The 21,735-nt window shown below is 42.7% G+C and overlaps 1 protein-coding gene across 4 annotated transcripts in view; it reads right to left on the bottom strand.

Annotated features, from left to right (window-relative positions):
* Positions 1-10,080, bottom strand: part of BAIAP2 (BAR/IMD domain containing adaptor protein 2) — a 187,232-nt gene extending 177,152 nt beyond the window's left edge. For all 4 annotated transcript variants that reach the window (XM_056867021.1, XM_056867018.1, XM_056867020.1 and 1 more), the window contains exon 1: positions 9,965-10,080. In XM_056867021.1, the coding sequence (XP_056722999.1) occupies positions 9,965-10,042 (78 nt within the window). In that variant the 5' untranslated portion in view covers positions 10,043-10,080. The remainder of the gene's footprint in view (positions 1-9,964) is intronic.
* Positions 10,081-21,735: the final 11,655 nt, after the last annotated feature.

Below are 21,735 nucleotides of genomic sequence, written 5' to 3'. Positions count from 1 at the left end.
GTTCTCAGAGAACCAGTCCTATGCCACTCCTAGGTGTGCTGCAATCCCTGACTGTGGGCCAATTGTGGGAAGTCCCAAGGCTGTCCCTCTGCTTCCACATGCCTTTCCTGTTTTCTTCCTGTCTGTTACCGCTCTCAGCAGCACCCTAGCTGATATCCCGGCCTGCTCTGCTGTACGCTTCCATTGTGGAATCTGGGCAAAATAAGAGTTGTGGCATCTTTAAAGTCAAATGAACAGTTTTGTCAGAAATTTATCTTGATCTCCTGCATGTGCTGCATCCTGGCCCACCTCCTCTGCTTTCATGAATCTGAACCTGGACATCAGAAAGTTATAAAGGCAAAAATACAGTAGTGGGTGAAAAATGTACCTTTACATTGGAAAGGTCACCTGCTCTAACAGGTCTGCAAGATCTGACTTGTAACTGGTCTTTCCCGCATGAAAACTATAATGTTTGCTTCTTTCATCCAACTCTAATTTGTGTCTTTAAAGTGGTAAAAAAATGTAATTTAGACCATGCCTAATATTTTTCAGAATCTTTTTAGTGGAAAAAAGTTGTATCACAAATCTGATATTTTTTTCCCTTGTAAATTCTTTACAGACAGATTTTTAAGAGAATGTACTTTCTCAGGCTATTTACTCACAAATTCATCAGTTCAGTGTTCACAGTTTAATTGACAGTGCCTTAAAATTGCTTCGGGGCAGTGGATGGCATACAAAATCATAGATTTTAGGACTTCTAGCAGAATGAAGAATAATTTTTTTTCCACTGTGGAAAAAATACTACAATGAAGCTGCTGATGCAAACTGGTCCAACTTTTCCTCAAAAGACTCCCCCCAAAAGATAGCAGAGAGGGTCTGATTTGAAGCTAACAAAGTTTGTGTGTGTGTTTTTTTAAAAATCTTTACTTACAAAGTAAAATCAGTAATGTTCCCAAACAGGTTCTCTAAATGCTTTAAATTTTATTTGTCAACTAGTACCTTTTACCTTGGAGTGTTGCACTGAACTGCAAAGGAACTCCTCATTTGCCCAATAGGATATATTTAGCCAGTGCTGAAGGTGAGCTGGAATGGTCGGCTGTGGAGTATACCAGAGTTTCACTAATATATGTAATCTACTCCATTTAGCTTACATTTAGTGTATGCTAAATAGCTCAAAGAGGGAAATTCCACGTTTTTGGACCAAATAGCACTCTGAAACTGCCAGCAAGCATAAGTGCCTCCCTCTACTGTTCCTCCACACTATCATAATGTCCAAACAGAACTTTCACGTTCCCTCCCCCCATGTTGCCCCCACAGCTTATGAGTCTCCCTGCTGGGACAATGTGGAGGCACAGTTAACGAGATGCAACTGTTCTTCTTGCTCCCTTCATATTAACAGAACAGGAGCTGCTCTTGGAACCAGTATAAGATCCAATCATCGATGGAACCAGTCTCAAATTTCAGTTTAGCCATGGATGCACTAGATAGTTTTGTGTTACTTGTTTGCTTTGTGAAATAGGAGTGCTTATTACCTCCTTTTCATAGTTACAATTAATGTTCTGGGGTCTTGAGAGCATGTGCTGTGTAGGTATGTTAACTCTAAAATAATTCTCACTGAACTCAGTGGGATGTAGGACACATGCTTAAGATGACAGCCTTTGTAATCTGAATCAGTTTGGAAAGTTCTCCTTCCTTCTGGGGAAGTAATCTATGTGCCACCAGGAGGATGTCTGTCTTTCAGTGGATTTGATCTTCTTATTTCTTCATTACTGAAGTGCAGTTTTAACTCTTTGTATGGCACTAAACACCTGCTGATGGCTGAGTAGTAAACGTAATCCATCCATAAAAATGCCATCACCCACCAATAAATCCTGCTTAGAACTTTGGGGATGGCTGGTTTTTACTTTAACTTACTTTTTATTGATGTATTAAAATATTTATATTGCACCTTGTCTCCTTAGACAGGGCAGCTAACAAAACAACAACAGGGTACAAATACACAAAGACCACAGTCAACTGGCAAAATAACTGCCCCAAACAACTTTCTACCAAATATCCTCTGAAATAAAACTGTTTAAAACACCCTCCTGAATGCAGAAGGTGAAGGTGCTCTCTGCCCCTATTCTAGTAAGCTAAAAAGCCCATGACTTGACTGTTGCCAGATGGACAATCCTGAAAGAGGGTGCTACAATGGGAAAGCTCTCTGAAAAGTACAGCTGGCTTGAGAGGGTATACCAGAGATGCAGTTCAATAAACAGGAGAACCCTAGGCCATGAAAGGCTATAAGGGGCTTTAACCAGCTCTTACAATTGGGCCCAGAAGCCAACAGATAACCTGTGCAATAAATGTGGCACTGGAGTAATATGCTCCAAGCGGCTGACCCAAGACAGGAATTTTGCTGCACATTAGTAGCAGTTTATGCTTCTGAGACATCTTCAAAGGCAGCCCCACCTAGACCACATCAGCATAGTTCAATCTGGAGGTTATGGTAGGTCACTAGAGACTAAATGAGGGGCTATCTAATAAGCTAGATGCAACTGAAAGAAGGCACTTCCAGCAACTGTGCTGACCTGTACATCCATCAACGAAGCTGGGTCCAGATGAAGCAACCCCAATCTCTTGACCTTCTAAAGAAAGCTTGATCCCATCTAAGGCTGATAAATCACTACCAGCATCACCTCCATCTTGTCTGAACTAAGCTTCCATTTGTTTGCTTTCAACCAGTTGACTGCAGCCGCCAACCCTGGCCCAGGATCCCCACAGCTGCTTCCAAAGGATTATATGATGAGATGTAAACTTGGATGTCATCCACATACAGGTGGCAGCCCACTCCAAAGCTCTATATGATCACAGGAAGAGATTTAATGTAAAAGTTCAAGAGAAGTAGGGATAAAAGGTACCCAGATAGCTGACCCTGCCACTGTCCATTCTGTAACAAGCAAAACTAGGCATTGTCAATTGGTACGGGTCTAGCATTCTTAGCAACAAGGCATTCTTAAGACAGCAGCAGATTTAAACAAGCAAGCAAAAATGACTCAATGCTTAACTCAGAAAAAGCTTTGTATATGTGCTATAGACATGCTTACTAGCCCAACCCTCTGTAAGATAAGACAACATGGCAAGTCCTGACATCTGCCATTTCTTTCTTGGTGTGAAATAGTCTTAGGCCATTTATCCCTCCCATCCCCAAACCAAAATTACTTCAAGGAGTCTTGAGTAGTGGGGAGGGAAGCATTAGAAGTTTGTATCTACCCAGGTAAGTAATACCATATGGCAAAGTCAATGAAGTTCACATCAGCTCTGCTCCTGTTTGCTTTCCAAACAGCAACAGCCAACAGCCACAACTATCATCCAAGTGTGATGGTCTATGGAGGCCAACTTGTGTTTTTTACATGGCTGGTGAATCCAGTTTACTTATTCAGCCACGTTTCTCTTCCAGTTTGCTCAGCTTAACCACGCACCATTTCTAGTTACCAAGCTTGCCCCAGCTCACTAATTAACACAACCTTCAACAAGAAAACATTCAGACTGCCAGTACAGAGTCTGTCATCACAATTTAAAATGTGTTCTAACTAACTGGGAACTTAGTTCTAACTGGGAACTAAGCATGTCTGAGAAAGAAGCAGCAGCATGAGAGCTGGTTTTATTAAACTTAAACATTCCCCCATTAAGAGAACAAAAAAGTCTTTATTCAGTATTAGTTTATCACACATTTTTTAAAATCAATCCATTCTGACCACAGAGTACCCATATGACAGTTGCCCCTTGTGTTTGGCACAGAGCTCTGATCAAAATAAATGAGAGGGCAGGATTAATATACCACGTTGCACTGAGTGTTCATATTCTTCTCCTGGATAGGCTGCATTGGTTGCACCGATACTGCTAATAACAGGCCATGCAGATTACCAGGGAATATGTAAAGGTGGTGCTCCTATACCATGCAGCAATTCCAGAGAGGCAGTTATGTTTAGTCTACTGTAGCCAAAATGAAGAGTCTTGCGGCACCTTCGGTATTTTCAATAATGCATAAACTTGAACCCCATTTAGTTACTATCAGCGGACAACTGTTTTTTACACACATATACCCCCAAACAATAGAAGGATGGGGAGGAGGGAGCAAATAAAGGTCGTGTGTGTGAGTAAAGTGCAATCAGATCGCAGCCAACTTATGGCAACCCCTTTTGGGGTTTTCATGGCAAGAGACTAACAGGTGGTTTGCCAATACCTTCCTCTGCATAGAAACCCTGGTATTCCTTGGTGGTCTCCCATCCAAATACTAACCAAGGCTGACCCTGAGCTTACGAGATCTGATGAGATCGGGCTATATCATGCTGCCTTCAAATAAAGGTCATAATTTCTCATAATTAATTAGCCTTTAAGGTATCACTATTTGTTGTTATACCACACAGTAATTTATCAAAACCTGGCTGGAGAAGCACAACGGCTATTAGAGTTGTAAGATCTCATCTCAGTCATAAGTTCAGACTCCACTGCACTGATCTACCCTATCTGCAGGAGGGGGGATAATAACATTGACTTACCTTACAGGGTCACTGTAAGGCTTATATATGTTAAATAGCTTTGAACACACTTTATAAATGCTACATACTATTACCATCAGTACATGCATACACGCTGAAGTAACTTCCAATGAAATTATTTTGAAAACTGGTTGCCTATGAAAGACAGCCAAGAGGAAACAGTCTGTAAGAGGGCACAAACAATGGAACACGCTGAGAGGGTCAGTTGTATAAATGTGTTCACAAGAACTACAGATTGAAAGATTGAACTCTATGGCAGTTATCCAGAATGTCCACAAGGATGCAAACTCACAAGGAACGTAGTTCCGGATGTTCCTTCAAGTACCATGTAGACCCCATGGTACCAGAGATCTTAGATAAAATGCATTTTCTGTAAAGTATTATCTCTATTCCTCACTGCAACAGGCAGTCTGGAATATGAATATATCCATCTCACACTATATCTATATAGATACCTTTCTCTCTCAAGCACACACACAGATATATATACATACCTCCACTCTTCCTACCTTCCACTGTGCAACATGTTAACATCTACACACTTCGCTAATGCCTTATGCCATACCAACCTGGGAGAGTAAAGCTCCACAACTATTTCCTTCAATTAAAATAGCATTTGAGCGATCAAACCAAAAAGGTGGCTACTCCCCACCCAATAATTCTCAAAATATATGAAGTCCTTATCTGCCTGCTCACCTAAACATGGGGAGCAAGAGTCATCATGTTAATGTGTGTTTTGCCTGACATTTTTCTAAAAACTCAAACTAAAACCATTTCAGTTTGCCTAAGATAAAGCTCGGTTGTACAACTTTGTCTCTTAGGCCCAAGCCAAACTCCACCTATTGAGTCACACAACCTAACGCTGACGGCATTGGACAATAAGCTCATCACATTTTTTGCTATTCAGTAAGCAACAAGGACTCAACCATTATAACCAGGGTGCGAACAGACGATTGTCCCATATTTGACTTGTTTTTCTCCCTGTACTATCCTGAACACTGAATATTGGCTTAGATTGGCTGCCAGCCTTTGGGGGGGGGGATATTTGATGGTCTATGACTACAAATAAACTCTGATTCTGGCTGCCAGCCTTAATCACAGAATGAGGATGAAGTTTTCTGGCATTTGTGGCAGCAGCAGAATTAGCTTTTGAGAACTACAGTGAGTATTTCCGGCTCATTTTTTCCCTGTAATTAAAGAAAAGAACTTGTTTTTCCACCTCCAAGTCATCTGGATTATGGCAGCCTAATATTTTATAAGTTTGATTTAGGAGCCCTGTACTTGGCAAGGGAGATAAAGACATCCCTCTTGACCTCATATGCCAAATACATCCATTTATTATGAAGGGATCTGTGACATACAATTGTGCTGCTGCTCCTGGTTTCTAAGCCAAGAAAGCGTCCACAGTACAGAGTGCATTGCTAACCCCAGTAGAAACAGGTAACAACTGTTTGTGACTCCTGCACAGAGATAGTAAACATCGGTGCAACAACACCAGTGATAGATTCTGCATAGGATCTGGACTCACTGTAAAACTAAAGATTATACTAGGACCCTTGTGCTGAATCCTGAAACCCATTGCTTCTTATAGGGCCATTTCAAATCAGTGTAATCCTAAATACACATATACTCGTAACCAAAATGATCACATTCAACAGATGAAATCAACATTAGGAGACAGGTGGTCAAAATGCCATAAACAAAACAAATAAACATTTCTTCCAAACAAATGTATTCAAGACTCTGATATAGTGCACATTAAAGAACTTTTATCAGACTTATGGGAAAAACAATGTATCTGTCCACATAGCTATAAAAATCAGTCAAATGAAATCCTGCGCAATCATAGCCAAAATCCTGCTTAGGCTCATGCAACAGTTAGCTCTGTGAAAGAGATACCTTTTTCCCTTTGAACAGCTATCATACCACAAAGGGCTTTTTGAAACTCCTCTATTTTAAAAGCAGCTTGCCATGCAACACAGGGGGAGGGGGGTCCTATTCCACCCCCACCCCAAATCCCAGGCAGCTTTAAGCAATTTTTATGGTTCTTTGGATCCTGGCGAAAATATTTTTAAACACACCAGGAAACCTGTTATCAGTTATTCAAGAAAACTATATTTAAAAAAAAGAAAATCACAAAGCTGAAAGAGAGAGACAGCTTCAAGATAGCACAGGGTTAAATAGTGTGAGCCTAATAACTCAGCCACTTCATGCTTTTCATAGATAACTTAATGTTGTAATCATTTAAAGAGAGGAATGGAGACTGACCCTAGACAATAGTGCAACTGGCTCTAGTTTAATGCATGACAGCCTGCATTACCTTTTAAAGTTAGCAAGATTTTATTAAGAGTCGTTCACAGAGTCCAGTGAAGCACAACCGCTTCATTTACCCACATTCTCACGGCACAAGAATATTTTATGTTAGCTGTCAAACTCAAAGGTGAACAGAAGAGCCATTTCAAAAGATTTGCCAATACAAAAACAAAAAAACTCAACAGAGCCACAACCATGGAGCTAATTACTGGCTTAACAATAACATTTCTGATAGAAATCAACTGCTTGAAGGCAAAGGGTACTTCGAAATATACTAAAGGTGGCCCACATTAAACTACTCAGAGCAAACTGAACTAATATTGGTAAAAAAAATTAAAAAAACACCATTTGCTCTTCATAAAAATGCCAACGTTGTTATATTATCCTTGAGAACTGTCAGTGATGGGAGAAGGGGGAGATTCCAACGCTTCCTGTTCCACATGACATAGATTCACAAGGCAGGAAGTGGACTTGTTCTCCTAGGTATGATAGTGCTGGGGTTTTGTACCTCCTTGTCTTCTAAACAGACAGCACCATCTGTGCACACAGGCTATAATTCCTGCATCAGGCTATAATTCCTGCATCCGACATATGTGCAGGTGGTGGATAAGTACAGACCTATTTACATGTGGTGTGAGGCTTTGGGGGATCAAGCACTCACTAAGTGATTGTGCCTCGGCCCTGTTTTAAAAAAACACATACCACAATGCAGTCATGCTTCAGGAAAATAAATCTGGAACAACTGCCCAAGGATGATCCGCCAACTGCTGTGTTTATGATGGGACAAGTGCTTTCTTAATGCCACAGAATACCATAGATTCAGATGTGATAATTAATCCATCGTGAATGCACAGCTTAACACGGGCCATTTTTTGTATCACACTGTCTGAAAACACCTTCAAGTTAAAGGTCTCTTTAACACAGAGATGCTTTAACTGGAGTTTTTCTTAATCCCTTCTTTATTCTTGACATTTATTGAAATGTCAATAAATTGAAAAGATGGTATATGAACTGACAAGATGGTATATGAACTGACAAATCTACATATTAGTTTAAGAAGTATGACACTATTAAGAACAGCACTCACGTACGTATCCTATACTGCCATAAAACATACCATGGCAAAGCTGTGACTTGACCTACCCGTGAAACTGTTTAGTTACTACGTGAACATCCAGAATTATGTTAATTAAACCTCTACAAAGAATAAATACTAAGGCAATAATAAACAGGCACAATCTAAAGGTAATTTCAGAGGTATCTGATTTGTAATCCTGGGTCTTTGATGGTCCTGTCTGGAATTAATGGGAAGATCTTTTTTTAAAAGATAGTGTCAGATAGGTCGTGGGAAACCCAGGTTCGAATCCCCACTTGTGCCATGGAAGCTTACTGGATGACCTTGGGCCAGTCACACACTCCCAACCCTGACCCTGGCTAGTATTTAGGTGGGAGACCTCCAAGGAATACCAAGGTGACATGGAGGCAGGCAATGGCAAACCACCTCCGAACATCACTTGTCTTGAAAACCCTATGGGGTCACCATAAGTGACAGCAATATATATATACACACACACATACACACCATGTCTATTAACAACCGACTATAAGAGGACACTTTTCATTTTAAGTACAAGAAGAAAAGTTTGATTTCCTCCCTCCAAAAAAAGGTACTCCTACACACAAAGTCACCTGTCAGCTCTGCTCTTACATAAGATATCTCTCTACACCCATTGTAGAACAAAACCAACTTGTTTCGCTTATTTAGAAACCGAGAAAAGGGAGGAAGAGACAATAGTGATAGCCTGTGGGGGGTGAAACCTTACCATTATTTTTAAATGAAGACACTACACTTGCATAATAGTGTTTGACAAAGACAGCAGCAAATTACTGCTTCAGAGGAGCTTAACCTTTATTAGCAAGTCAGAAGAACAGACATGCTAAAAAGCTACTATCTACCTGGGATCGCTTTGAAACAAACCAAACATTTTTTTAAAAGCTTTTTGAAAAGGAGAAAGAGTTAATAACTGCTTCCTAGCGTATTTAGCCAACGACTGCCTCTCTCAGACAGAGCCATACATCTTACGTGTACACACACCTTGCCAAGTCTCTAGCCGCTTCTCCCTCATCCGTATAAATCACGGTTTTCTATCAAACCTCCACAGTACAACGTTTACTTGTGTGTGTAAAGTGCCGTCAAGTCGCAGCCGACTTATGGCGACCCCTTTTTTGGGGGAGGTTTCATGGCAAGAGACTAACAGAGGTGGTTTGCCGGTGCCTTCCTCTGCACAGCAACCCTGGTCTTCCTTGGTGGTCTCCCATCCGATTACTAACCAGGGCCGACCCTGCTTCGCTTCTGAGATCTGACCAGATCAGGCTCGCCTGGGCCACCCAGGTCAGGGCACAACGTCTTACTTCGGAGAACAATAATCAAGGCGGAGAGGACGCCGCCCGGGACAAGGAGGACTAGCTCTGCACTGAAGAAGTGAGCTGTGGCTCCCGAAAGCTCCTATCCTGCCAGAAAATATTTTTGTTAGTCTTTAAGGTGCTACTGGACTCCTGCCCTTTTCTACTACTGCAGACAGACTAACAGAGCTGTGGCTCACGAAAGCTCATCCCCTACCAGAAAATATTCTTGTTAGTCTTTAAGGTGCTACTGGACTCCTGCCCTTTTCTACTAGCTCTGCACTGGACAGGCGACAAACCAGCAGGAGCCGAGGGACGCAGCCGGCGAGGCAAGGCAGGCGTGGGGAAAGATTCGCCGCCGCCGCCGCCCCGGAGGGAAAAGAAGATGTTTGCAAAAACCCTGATCCCTCCGATGCACCCAACGGAGCAATGGAAGTACGAGCCGAGAGGAAGCAAAGGCAAGCGAGGCAATCTCGCAACAGGTGACTCTGCCACTCCGCAAGGCGCGCGCGCGCACACACACACACACACACACACACAAGGCAGGCGAGAACGCAAGGAAAAGATTCACCCCCATGCAACGGCGACTGTTCATATGGGGGCGCGCGCGCGCGCGGGGGGGGCTCCGAAGACCGTTGCTGCTCCAAAAGCAGTTGGCGCAAATCACCGTCCGCCCCCACCCCCGGGACACACACACACACACACCCCCGCAAGGGTCGGCTCCTCACCTTGTAGACATTCTCGGTGATCCGGTGCACCTCCTCCGAGCGCGACATGACGACGCCGGGGGCTCCGGGCAGCACCATCGACCGGGCAGAGCGCAGAGCTCCGAGGAGAGAGCGCGGGAGGAGGAGCGGAGGCTGCAGCGAAAGATCCGAGCGTACGTTGCAGCGCGGCGGGAAAAGGCGCGACGCTTTTATACCGCCTGCCAGGGCCGGCCCCGCCCACGGCCCCGCCCACCCGCCGGCCCTGCGTGGCTGCTGTGCCCTGGCGGCCGCCTCTAAGAGCGCAGGCCGGCGAGTGGGCGGGGCCGGGGGCGGGCGCGGAGGCGGCGAGGGGGGGGGACAGGAGTCACCGAAGGGGGAGGGAAAGGGGGCGGAAGTCACGCCCGTCGAATGGCTTCGGCGCACGGGGGGTGGGGGGAAATGTTCACACGAAGCGACGAGGCCCACGCCCGGGGAACAGCCGTCCGCGGGGCGCCCCGTCACACGCTCGCCTCACACAGTCCCGCCCTCACACAGGCCGCCTCAGACGCCGAGGGGCCGAGCGGCGGCCTCCTCTCGCCCCACACGCGCCCCTCAGTCAGTCGCCCCGCTCGCGGAGTCACAGGCCGCGGGGAGCGAGAGGGAAAAGACGAAGGCGCACTAACGGCCGCTTTTCCGCCAAAGGGCACGCTTCTTTTATTTCTTTTTTATTAATTTTTTTTATTATTATTATTTTATTTTCTTGATTTAAAATATCAACATATAAAACAGTATCCAATGTTAAAAAATAATAATAATTACTAAAGAATCAAATAATATTGCTAAATCAACCGCAAATTGACTTCCCCCTCTCCCTCTCCCATCTAAAAATAAATTGTATAGACTTTTGCTAACGGAACTAATTCCGACTATTTTAATTAACATATTCTTATCTGACATTATTAGATCAATACCTAATATAAAATTGATAAAAAGTACAGATAAGTAATTAGATCAAAGAGTATCCTTTAAATGGTCCCATTCAGAATTAAATTTTTCCAAAAATATTAAACACATCGTTTTTTTAACAATTGACTTAAACAGTAAAAGATAAAAACAAAGGAACCATTATTATAAATACTTGTATGTAATCACAGAAATATTAACTTCCCCTACACCTCCCTCCATTTCCATTAAAAATATTTTGTAAGTGCTCCATTTCTCCCTAACAATCATTTAAAACATAGTTCTAGTAAATTAATATCATATATGGTTCTATTTCCATTAAACCCAATCCTTTTAACCAGTTCCTTTTAATCTTTTCCACAAGAGAAACCACAAGAGAAACTAAACTCCTTTAAATTAGTCCCTTCCAACATTTCCTTCTTTTCCCCATTGATAGTAAGCATCGAAGGATTCACAGGCCACGGGGAGCGAGAGGGAAAAGACGAAGGCACACTAAAGGCCGCTTTTCCACCAGAGAGCACGCTTCAACCCTCCGCTGTTGCCAGGTCGTCTGTCCTCGAGATTGTTTCAGCCCCTGGCAACCATTGTTTCCAGACAGCCTTTGGCTTCCAAATAGGAAGCCCCAGGACATGAGCTGACGGGTGACGTAAAGTTCACCAAGCGTCACCAAGGAATGAAAAGCAGGACACCAGAATACCCTTCGAAGACAGACACCCCTCTAAGGGAGGACAAAGAACAAAAGGCCGTTGCCATCTTACAGGCCGCACCACACACAACTTACAGTACCTCTCTTCCAGCAGCTCTCACCCAGGCTACACAAGATTAAACCAATTGTTCACACACACACACAAATCACTTTGCCTCCATCTCTTACCCTTACCACAACCTACACATGAATCAAGGCTCAGCAGGGCTTAGTTCTGGAAATTGTTTCCACGCTAGACTCCCCCAGGAAATGTGAAGTAATGGTACAGAAGACATTGGCTCTCCATGTGTGCAAAGAGCTTCCCCCTCATTAATGAGTAATGCAAACAACTCCCCATGCTTGAGATGGGAGGGGGGGATATTCCAAGTCATAAGACATGACTTCTACACAAACGTCAGCCTTGGCACCTTCGCCTCTAAAAATTATGCTCTGATATTGATACCAAAAATTCTGCAATTGTTTTGCTTCACATGGATTTTCTTCAGCACCAATTCATCAACATACACCAAATCTAAACTATTAAAAGGCAGGAACAAAAGTAATATGCTGTTAACCTCAGCATCATACTTTCATCTGATCTTGAACCCACACAAACATTGTATGCTTCACACCCATGCACACAATTGAAAGCCTCGGCCTCACAACATTCGAGACATTTTGCTGCTAACTTGGATGTCCTTGGCCAGCAATTAAATGTACCGCAGGGTTACTTTTAGAAGGGGACGAGAGCTGGCAAGCCAGCCATGGTCGCCTTCATTCCCTGTCCATTTCTTTTTAACCTCTGGCTTTACTACTGTGGCTATTTCTCAGGGGAGCACACTTAGCCCAGGGACCACCTGTTTCTGCAGCTGGAAGGTAGTCCTAATGGAAGGTTTTACAAAAAAGGTTTTTCAAGATAAGGCAAGACGGGACCAGGCAGAGCATCTGTGTCACATGCAGAAGGTCCCAGGTTCCGACCCCAACATCTCCAGTTAAAAGACTCAGGGAGCAGGCAACGTGAAAGACCTCTGTCTGACACCTTGGAGATCTGCTGCCAGAGTACACTGCACTAACTTTGATAAACCAATCGTTTGCCTTAGTATAAGGCAGCTTCATGAGTTCAAGGAAGGCACATTTAGAACTCGGAAGAATTATTGCATGGGGAAAGAGGATGGGTCAAGAATATGTATACCAATGAAGCTAACTGATTGACAAACAGTTGTGATAAACAAACACAGAAGTAAATAGCTTGCCAGGGCACCCCATCAATGAAATCTTTACCAACATAACCATTCCTGAGCCTGGCGAGAAACACAAGGGATCAATCGTTTTCCTCCAGAAACTCCTGTTTCTGGGAGCAGCAGAAGAGGCAGGCAAGCAGCAGGGGTCGCCTCAGGTGGCACCCCTCTTGAAGTGTGTGTGTGTGTAAAGTGCCATACTGCTGCCAAAATCTTTTGCAACTAGTCTATTTTTTAAAATTCAGATGAAGTATGGTCAGCACAGGAATCTAGAACATAGTAAACTATTGGTCATAATGTGGATCCACACATGTTCATTCATTTATTCATTCAGAAATTTTATATGCCAACCCTCTAGAGAACTGCTTGAGGCAGCTTACCACTAAAACAAAACAAGGCAATTAAAAACAAACTATTAAAAACAAACCAAGGCATTGAAAACAAGCCATTAAAAATCAGGACAAAAACCGCATAAAACAAACACTGAGCAGCCTAAAATAATAATAATAAAATAGTCCTCAGGCCAGAAGCAGGTCATAAAACTGCTTTTAAAAAATAACTCCTTAGTTAAATGTCAAAATGTGTGGTTCTAAAAATGAGGGGAAAGCTCTTGTTGCTTGTCCTGTAGAACAGACAAAGTAACCAAAGGGAACAAAAAAGATCTCTGCCCACCATTCATGTTTTGGAAGTCTATCCATGGAAAATGTAACAGAACTCATCCTTGCATGTGTGTAAAGTGCCATCAAGTTGCAGCCGGCTTATGGCAACCCCAGCAAGAGGCTTTCAAGATAAGTGAGAACCAGAGGTGGTGTGCCATTGCCTTACACTGCAGAGTCTTCCTTGGAGGTCTCCCTTCCACGTACCAACCCCGCTTAACTTCCAAGATCTGACTAGATTGGGATATACCATGCCACCTTCCCTCCTAATTCATCCTTAGTCACTATGTATAGAGTTGTATTAACTGCAGATTTTTTTCCAGATATATCAGTATTAAAATGTCTGTGTAAATTAAGGAAGTAGATTAATACATGGGATTTTATAAAGTTGATCATATCTCTTATGTGGGGTCCATAAGAACTATTGCATGTACATTATATGGAGTTATTTGGTCATAAGAAGAATCCCTACTGGATCAGACCAAAGGCATACTGTTTCTGACTATGGCCAGCAACATGATTCCAAGAAGAGTACAAGTAACGCATGAAGACAATAGTCTGCCATGATTGGTTGTCCCCCAGGAACTGGTATTCATGGGTATACTACCTCTGAACGCGAAGTTTCTATTTAGTCATGATGGCTAATAGCCACTGATAGACTTATATTCTATGTATGTATCAAATCCTCCTTTAAAGGTGTCTTAACTGGTGGCCATCACCACATCTTGTGGTACCACAAACTTTTTCTACAGGGTTGTTTGTTCAGTGGGGTTCTTTGGAAAGTATTTTCTATGGGAAACTGTTGGTATGGAAAGAGTCTTCTTTTCGGAGAAGTTTTCTGAACCTGTGTTATTTCCAAGTAAACAATTTTCATTATTATTCAGAATATATGACAGTTTTACAAAGGCAACCGGGAGGTGCCTATAAGGTTTATTTCTCCCTTTCCCAGGCTTTCAAAAGCTGACAACTCGTTCAGGAAGTAGACTACAAGGCTGAGCTGACTCCTCTGTAACCTATTAATGGGTTAAAAATCTGAAAATATCAGTATTTTCTACAAGTTGCAAGTTACTTTTTCACCTACACACCCCACTAACACCACCCCCGCTACTTGGGGAGACACTGCCGTAGATGTTACTTCCTCTCCTTCCTTATAATAATTATTTGATAAACTGTGAAGTTCTTGACATTTAAGGCATCGTCATCATCAGAGTGAGAGTTCCTGATTAAGTGAATAAAATAGGTCACAAATTGGAGCTTGACTGAAGATGCCTCTACATAAGTTTGTAACAATCCACCTTTTGAATCCAACAGACCAAGCATCTGAGCTGCATATTTCTATGTGTATCTGTATGTGAAAATAAACTGTGCTTCCTCTGTAATAATCCTTAGCCTTCTGCCAGAACAAAAATTGTGTTATGCTATTTCTTTTATCAGAAATAGTGGTCATCAAAGAGGAAGAGTGACATTTGAATTGCAACATGCACTTTAATTTATTTGTTCCTTAAAATGTTTTTATATCTCTTCAATGTACAGATCCACACAGTGGCTAACAAAAAAATCCCCAGGATCAGATGGTATGCACCCAAGAGTGCTCAAAGATCTTTCTAGAGAACTTGCCGAGCCTTTGTTCATCATCTTCCAGACCTCTTGGAGGACAGGAGATGTGCCACAAGACTGGAGGAGGACAAATGTTGTCCCAATTTTCAAAAAAGGGAGGAAGATGACCCAGGAAACTACAGGCTTGTCAGTCTGATCTCTGTCCCAAGGAAGATACTGGAGCAGATTTTAAAGGGATCAGACTGCATGCATCTGAAGGACAACTTGGTGATCCGGGGAAGTTAGCATGGATTTGAAGCCAACAGGTCCTGCCAGACCAATCTTATTTCCTTCTTTGATCAAGTGACGAGCTTATTGGATCAAGGGAATGCAGTTGATGTTGTTTACCTGGATTTCAGTAAAGCGTTTGACAGGGTTCCCCATGATGTTCTGATGGGTAAACTGGAGGACTGTGGACTGGACTTTAGGATAATTAGGTGGATAGGGAACTGGATGGAGAACAGCACTCAAAGAGTAGTTGTCAGTGGCATTTCATCAGAATGAAGGGAGGTGACCAGTGGGTAGGGTTGCCAGGTCCCTCTTTGCCACCAGCAGGAGGTTTTTATCAATAAGCCAAAATAAACAGGGTGTTTGTACATTAAAATATTTTATATTTGGAATAGCAATTAGTTTTTCCATTCCTTTAAACAAAGTTTCAAGAGTCTCTCTATGCTGACACCTAAAGATGGCTTGGTTTCTTATTTTGAAATGTTGAGGAATTGTTAGCACATCCTTAAGAACATAAATATGGCCTGGCTGCATCAGACCAAAGATGTAGGGCTGCCAACCTCCAGGTACGCAACCAAAAAAGGAGGTTAGCCTGCTGTATAGTGAGTTCAACCAAATAACAGCAGTAAAAAACATGCTACACAAATTATTGAAATAACTGCAAATATAATAAGACAATACTATGAGAACAGACAAAGGTGTGTACAGTTATACATTACAGTGTAATTATACATATTCAACATGTGAACAAGCCATAGAACAAGTCCAGTACAGAGATGCTCCTTGAGACCAAGGTCCTGTGGAAGGTGATCTCTCCAGAGCAAAAATAGAAGTTAGACTCTCTTTCAAGTTGCAATAATAGTGTAGTAGATGCGTGGTTCTTATATATCCTCCTAGGATTGAATCGGTAATCCCTGTGAATTCTTCATATGGTTAGACAGGGATCCATATATAGCCCTGTTTCGACTGAGTCTTCGTCAGGATTCAACATGGACTGCTATGTAGTTTGTTCACATATTGATTGGAATGCGAAGGTTCAAAACAGGGATATATCCGAATCCCTGTCTAATCATATGAAGGATTCATAGGGATTACCAATAAGATCCTAGGAGGATATATAAAATCCACGCATTTACTACACTATCACTGCAACTTGAAAGAGAGTAACTTTTATTTTTGCTCTGGACGTATAATCATAGTTTATGCTGGCGTGTTTAAATCTCCTACCATCGGCAGTAACGCGCAGTATATACACAAATACCTCTTATGAGAAGATACTTTGTTCCTGCTCCCAAAAAACAACCAGAATCAGTAGCTCACATCCTCCTGCACTGTGAACGACACACTTCGGCAAGAGAAAAATATATAGAACCGCTCCTAAAAGACAGCAGAGCTCAAACGGACATTGGGCTTGTTAGTTTCCTATTAAATGACTGTAATTCCCATGTAGCCTGGTCGGTAGCTAGATTCCTCGTGGCTTCGTTTAGAATGCCGCACCGAATGGATCCCAGACATCACTGTGTTTTTTAACTGATAATGTGATAACAACGCAGATATCCCAGACACTGTGACCCTTTGTCTGGCAGATTTTACCAGAACTGTTTTATATATGTCAATAAAGGTGTTGAAATTTGAATTTGAATGTCCCATTTTGTTGATTGTACTGACTCACTATAATCTGCTTTGAATCCCTTAGAGAAAGGCGGACTATAAATAATGTAAATAATAAATAAATAAAATAACTAGATCGCTTAGGATGTTTATTTCTCAACATAGGGTTTGCTGGGTGTCCCAATACTCACAAGCCACAGGGAAACTGCACCAGTTCCAATACTTGTCACAAAGTAGAAGCTGGCAGGATCAGTTCAGATCACATAGTCCTGAAAGGTTGACAGTAGGAGAAAACTCCCACCCTCCCTCCTGACACTCTGTACATCTCCCTTTCCCTCTGTTTCCTGGTATGACTGTGCCTATGCTCTTCTGTGGACACACAAATGATTTTAACTCTCTCTGCCCATCTTCTGTCTCTTATGCTATTTTGTTTATCGACAGAGGAAGCAGCAGCAGTTTCTACATGCTGCAACCTGCCTATGGAAGCTGCTGCTGCAGCATCTTGAGTAAACTTCTCTAATGTTCCTGTGAGAAAATGGATCGGGAGAGCTGATATGAGTGTTTATAAGAGCTAATTCATAATGTAAGAACTGGCTCTTAGTGCTGGCACCAAGAGTCACAGAGACCCCAAACCCAACCAAGTAGATATTCTCCATGTGCCCAATGGGTGGAAAAACACACACACTGTGTTGTCCCAAAACAACAACAGCTATCTGGATTGACCTGGGCAAATCCAGTTCAGTTTCCCCCAGTACTGAGACACCTCTTCCCTATGCACCTTTTAGCCAATATCCATATACACCTTGTCCTTACGAATTGCTTAATATCTGCTCAGATAATGGACTAATAACAAATGCAAACTTTTGGACATGTTAGCCAGGATCTGAACATGTGAAGAATCACTCACAAAACCAGGATTCATCTAGGTATTCAGCAAAAAGTGACAAGGACTATTTTTCTTTGTTAGAAAAAACCCTTCCTCCCCCCCCCAAACAGGTCTGTGGGGGAGGGGAGAAAGCAGGACACCACCAAGAACACACATGTGTGAAAGACAGCCAACCTCATTGCAGCTAGGATTCCCAACCTCCAGGTGGGTCCTGGAGTTCTCCCAGAATTACCAATAATCTCTACAATGAACAAATCAGTTCCCCTGGCTAAAAGGGCAGCTTTGGAGGGTGGGGCTCCATGGATTCACATCCCTGCTGAGCTTCCTGCCCAGATTCTGCCCTCCAAAGGCTCCACCCCCAAATCTCCAATTTATTTATTTTATTACATTTCTACCCCGCTCTCCCCAACCTGAAGGTCGGGCTCAGAGCGGCTTACACAATCTAAAATACAATAAAACAATAACCCATTTAAAAATGTAATTTAAAATACAATTTAAAATAGCCCAATAATGCCTCTCAATGGTGCTAAAACTCCAAAAATAGCGATCTGCAGGCGGCTTTCCCAAGCTGGATTTAACAATCCTAACTGCACAGTACTGTTTGAACACATTAAAATCAACCCAAGGAAAAGGCCTGAAAAGTCCTTAAATCCACATGGCAACTTGATCTATCAAGAGAAATCCGTATAGTTTTATTCAGGGGCTTTTGAAAATCTACCTATGGATGGTACAAAACAGGTGCTTCTCACCACACAGCATGGGTATGGTTGCCAGCTCTGGGTTGGGAAATACCTGGATTTTTCAGGGGCGGAGCCTGAGGAGGGAGGGGTTTGGGGAGGGGAGGGACTTCAATGCCATAGAGCCCAATCGCCAAAGAGGCCATTTTCTCCAGGTGAACTGATCTCTATTGGCTGGAGATCAGTTGTAATAGCAGGCGATCTCCAGCTACTCCCTGGAGGTTGAGAGAACAAAGTAGACACCACTGTACAAGTATCAAGGGATTTGGAAATCAGTACAGGAGCGAAGCCAATTTAAACAAAGTGCAAAATTCTTTATACGCTACCACATATAGTTCAAGACAATACAAGACAAAATGTACAACAAAACCCACAAAATTCCGTATATACATATGTACAGAAGTTGTTTGACATAGTTGTCTCAATTGTGAGTACAAAATCTTCTTATTGAAGACAAATATCAGGTGATAAGCCAGAGATCATCAGCTTGTGGAGGATATGGCCATTTCAAATTCTTAGCTTATAAGGCAATTCTTCCTCAGTCCTTCAATTGCCACACTTTGAATCCTTACCCTGAGTGGGAGGAGGTTTGTTCTGTACCCTATGAGGGACAATTAAAAGTTACCTACATTATATCTATGGAATATGTAGACAGTTATGCAGGAGATTGATTGAAGGACTGAGGAAGAATTGCCTTATAAGCTAAGAATTTGAAACGGCCGTATCCTCCACAAACTGATGATCTCTGGCTTATCACCTGATATTTGTCTTCAATAAGAAGATTTTGTACTCACAATTGAGACAACTATGTCAAACAACTTCTGTACATATGTATATATGGAATTTTGTGGGTTTTGTTGTACGTTTTGTCTTGAACTATATGTGGTAGCCTATAAAGAATTTTGCACTTTGTTTAAATTGACTTCACTCCTGTACTGACTACCTGGAGGTTGGCAACTCTATTCATGAGGCTTTATGAGAACGCATACACCAACATTTAAGAGGAACCTGTGGGTCAGTACTGACTCAGATTCCATGGTAAAAATTTTAAAATTCCTTGTTTCCTGTTTTCAGAAATAAACCTAGGAGGGCAAGAGAGAATTATTTTTCACTGAACATCCTGATAGGGAGGGAGAGAATATTGGAGTACTGGCCCTTCCTATCTGCTGGCTAGAAGTCCTAGATCTAATTAATATCCCTTGAGACAGCTTCTAAGACAACGATTTCAGATCAGGAGGTGGCTCCACATGCATCTCTGTCATATTATTTTTAGGGCTGTTATGTAAGACCTTCTTCACTACGTCACAGGTTTGCGTGGCTGGAGAGGGTGTCAGTGGCGGATGGAGAAGGAAAAGGGAGTGGGGAGGGGGCTTAATTTCAGCATTGCAGCCTACCAATTCAAACAAGCTGTTCCTCTGGCAAGAGAGATAAAAGGATTTGCAGTAATTTCCCATAATAAAGCTTGCCTTTTGGGATGCTTCTCATCAGAGACGCCCCTGACACCAGGCTCTACTTTCAAGCATATCCTGATAGTATTGCTACTTATCATCCCTCTCCCACATCACCTTTCTGGTGGTACTTTAGCTTAATCATCATGTCCAAATTCTAACAGGATGAAAGGGGATTCCTCCAATCCCAGGTGAATGGGCTCCCTCCGTTTTTTCTTTTTCTTTTTTTGTTCTAACCAATGCATTTTCTTTCCAATAGTTTTTCAAGACTGTGAACCAGCAGGGATCAGCCATGACGTGTCTGGGAAGATCCCAGCTTATTCTCTTGCTTTGAAAGCCTTGCAGTGCCCCAAAGTGCAGCACTGATCCAGAAATAGGATCTATTGTGCAAGCTAGCTAAGTGCTTTTGGGGTGTGTCATTGTACTCATGGTAAATATGTCTTTGCCTCATTCCATAACATTTTCTTTTGTTTCCCTCAATTGTCCTTTTCTTCCTCTCTGAGTTATTCTGAAAGCAGCAGGCAGTTTCGGTATAATAATCAGGGCTACTGCAATAATCAGGGCTACTTCATTGGAGCACTTTTTTTTTTTTTTTTTTGCTTTTCTTCAACCCCTTTAAAATTGGTTATTTGCAGAGAAAGCTTTGAAAAGGCGGCTGAAATGATATAGGCTTGGTTTACAGGAGGTAAGCAGGAAAACAAAGGAGGAGGAGGATTCTGACATAAGCATGTAGTTGGGAAGAAATAAAGACCATTTACTTAAAATGGGAAAGAAGGGGAAGCAGCAGTTTCATTGGACAGAGATTCCACGGAGAGATCCAAAGGTAACAGAACTAACCTGAGATTTGGGGCCTATCATGGTTTCGAATACGAAGGCTTTATTGGCATTAGTGTATCATGGTTTCAGACACCATGTTGCTAAAGGTCCCCTTTCATAAAGATGCTGTTTATTTTGGCCGTATGTGACCTCTGACAATTCATTGACAAAAATATAGGGTTGCCAGGTCCCTCTTGGCCACCAGTGGGAGGTTTTCCGGGCAGAGCCTGAGGAGGGCGGCTTTTGGGGAGGGGAGGGACTTCAATGCCATATAGTCCAATTGCCAAAGCGGCCATTTTCTCCAAGCGAACTGATCTCTATTGGTTGGACATCAGTTGTAATAGCAGGAGATTTCCAGCTAGTAGCTGGAGGTTGGCAACCCTAATAGGGTTACCAGCTCCACTTTGGGAAATACCTGGAGATTTTTGGGGCGGAGCCTGAGGAGGGTGGAGTTTGGGGAGGGGAGGGACTTCAATGCCATAGAGTCCGATTGCCAAAGCAGCCATTTTCTCCAGGTGAACTGATCTCTGTCGGCTGGAGATCAGTTGTAATAGCGGGAGATCTCCAGCTAGTACCTGGAGGTTGGCAACCCTAAACCCTAACAAAATAGCAGTCTTTCCCCCCCTTAGGTTTGGACCCTGTGCTGCCTTCTGTGTTATGCCCCCACCAGAATCTTAGTGGTCAGCGGGATGATGACACTTACAGCAATCAATACCCTCAGTGCATAAGCGTTCTCTTAGGGTTACCATCTGTGCACCAGAGAGAGCTCATAGAGAGAAAGCCATTTTAAGGGGCCAGTCCACATCTTATGAATTACCGCATGACAGAAGTTGGGAACAGCCTCTGCTGTTGTGGCTGCTGATCCTTGGTGTGGCTGATATCTCTACCACAGGGGTGGGCAGGCATCAGGCTTAAGAGAGCCAGCGTGGTGTAGTGGTTAGGAGTGGTG

Source organism: Euleptes europaea, chromosome 1, assembly GCF_029931775.1.
Source record: "Euleptes europaea isolate rEulEur1 chromosome 1, rEulEur1.hap1, whole genome shotgun sequence".
Classification (NCBI taxonomy): Eukaryota; Metazoa; Chordata; class Lepidosauria; order Squamata; family Sphaerodactylidae; genus Euleptes; species Euleptes europaea.
Note: the sequence above shows the minus strand (reverse complement) of the source record. Positions and strands in the feature narration are given on the sequence as shown.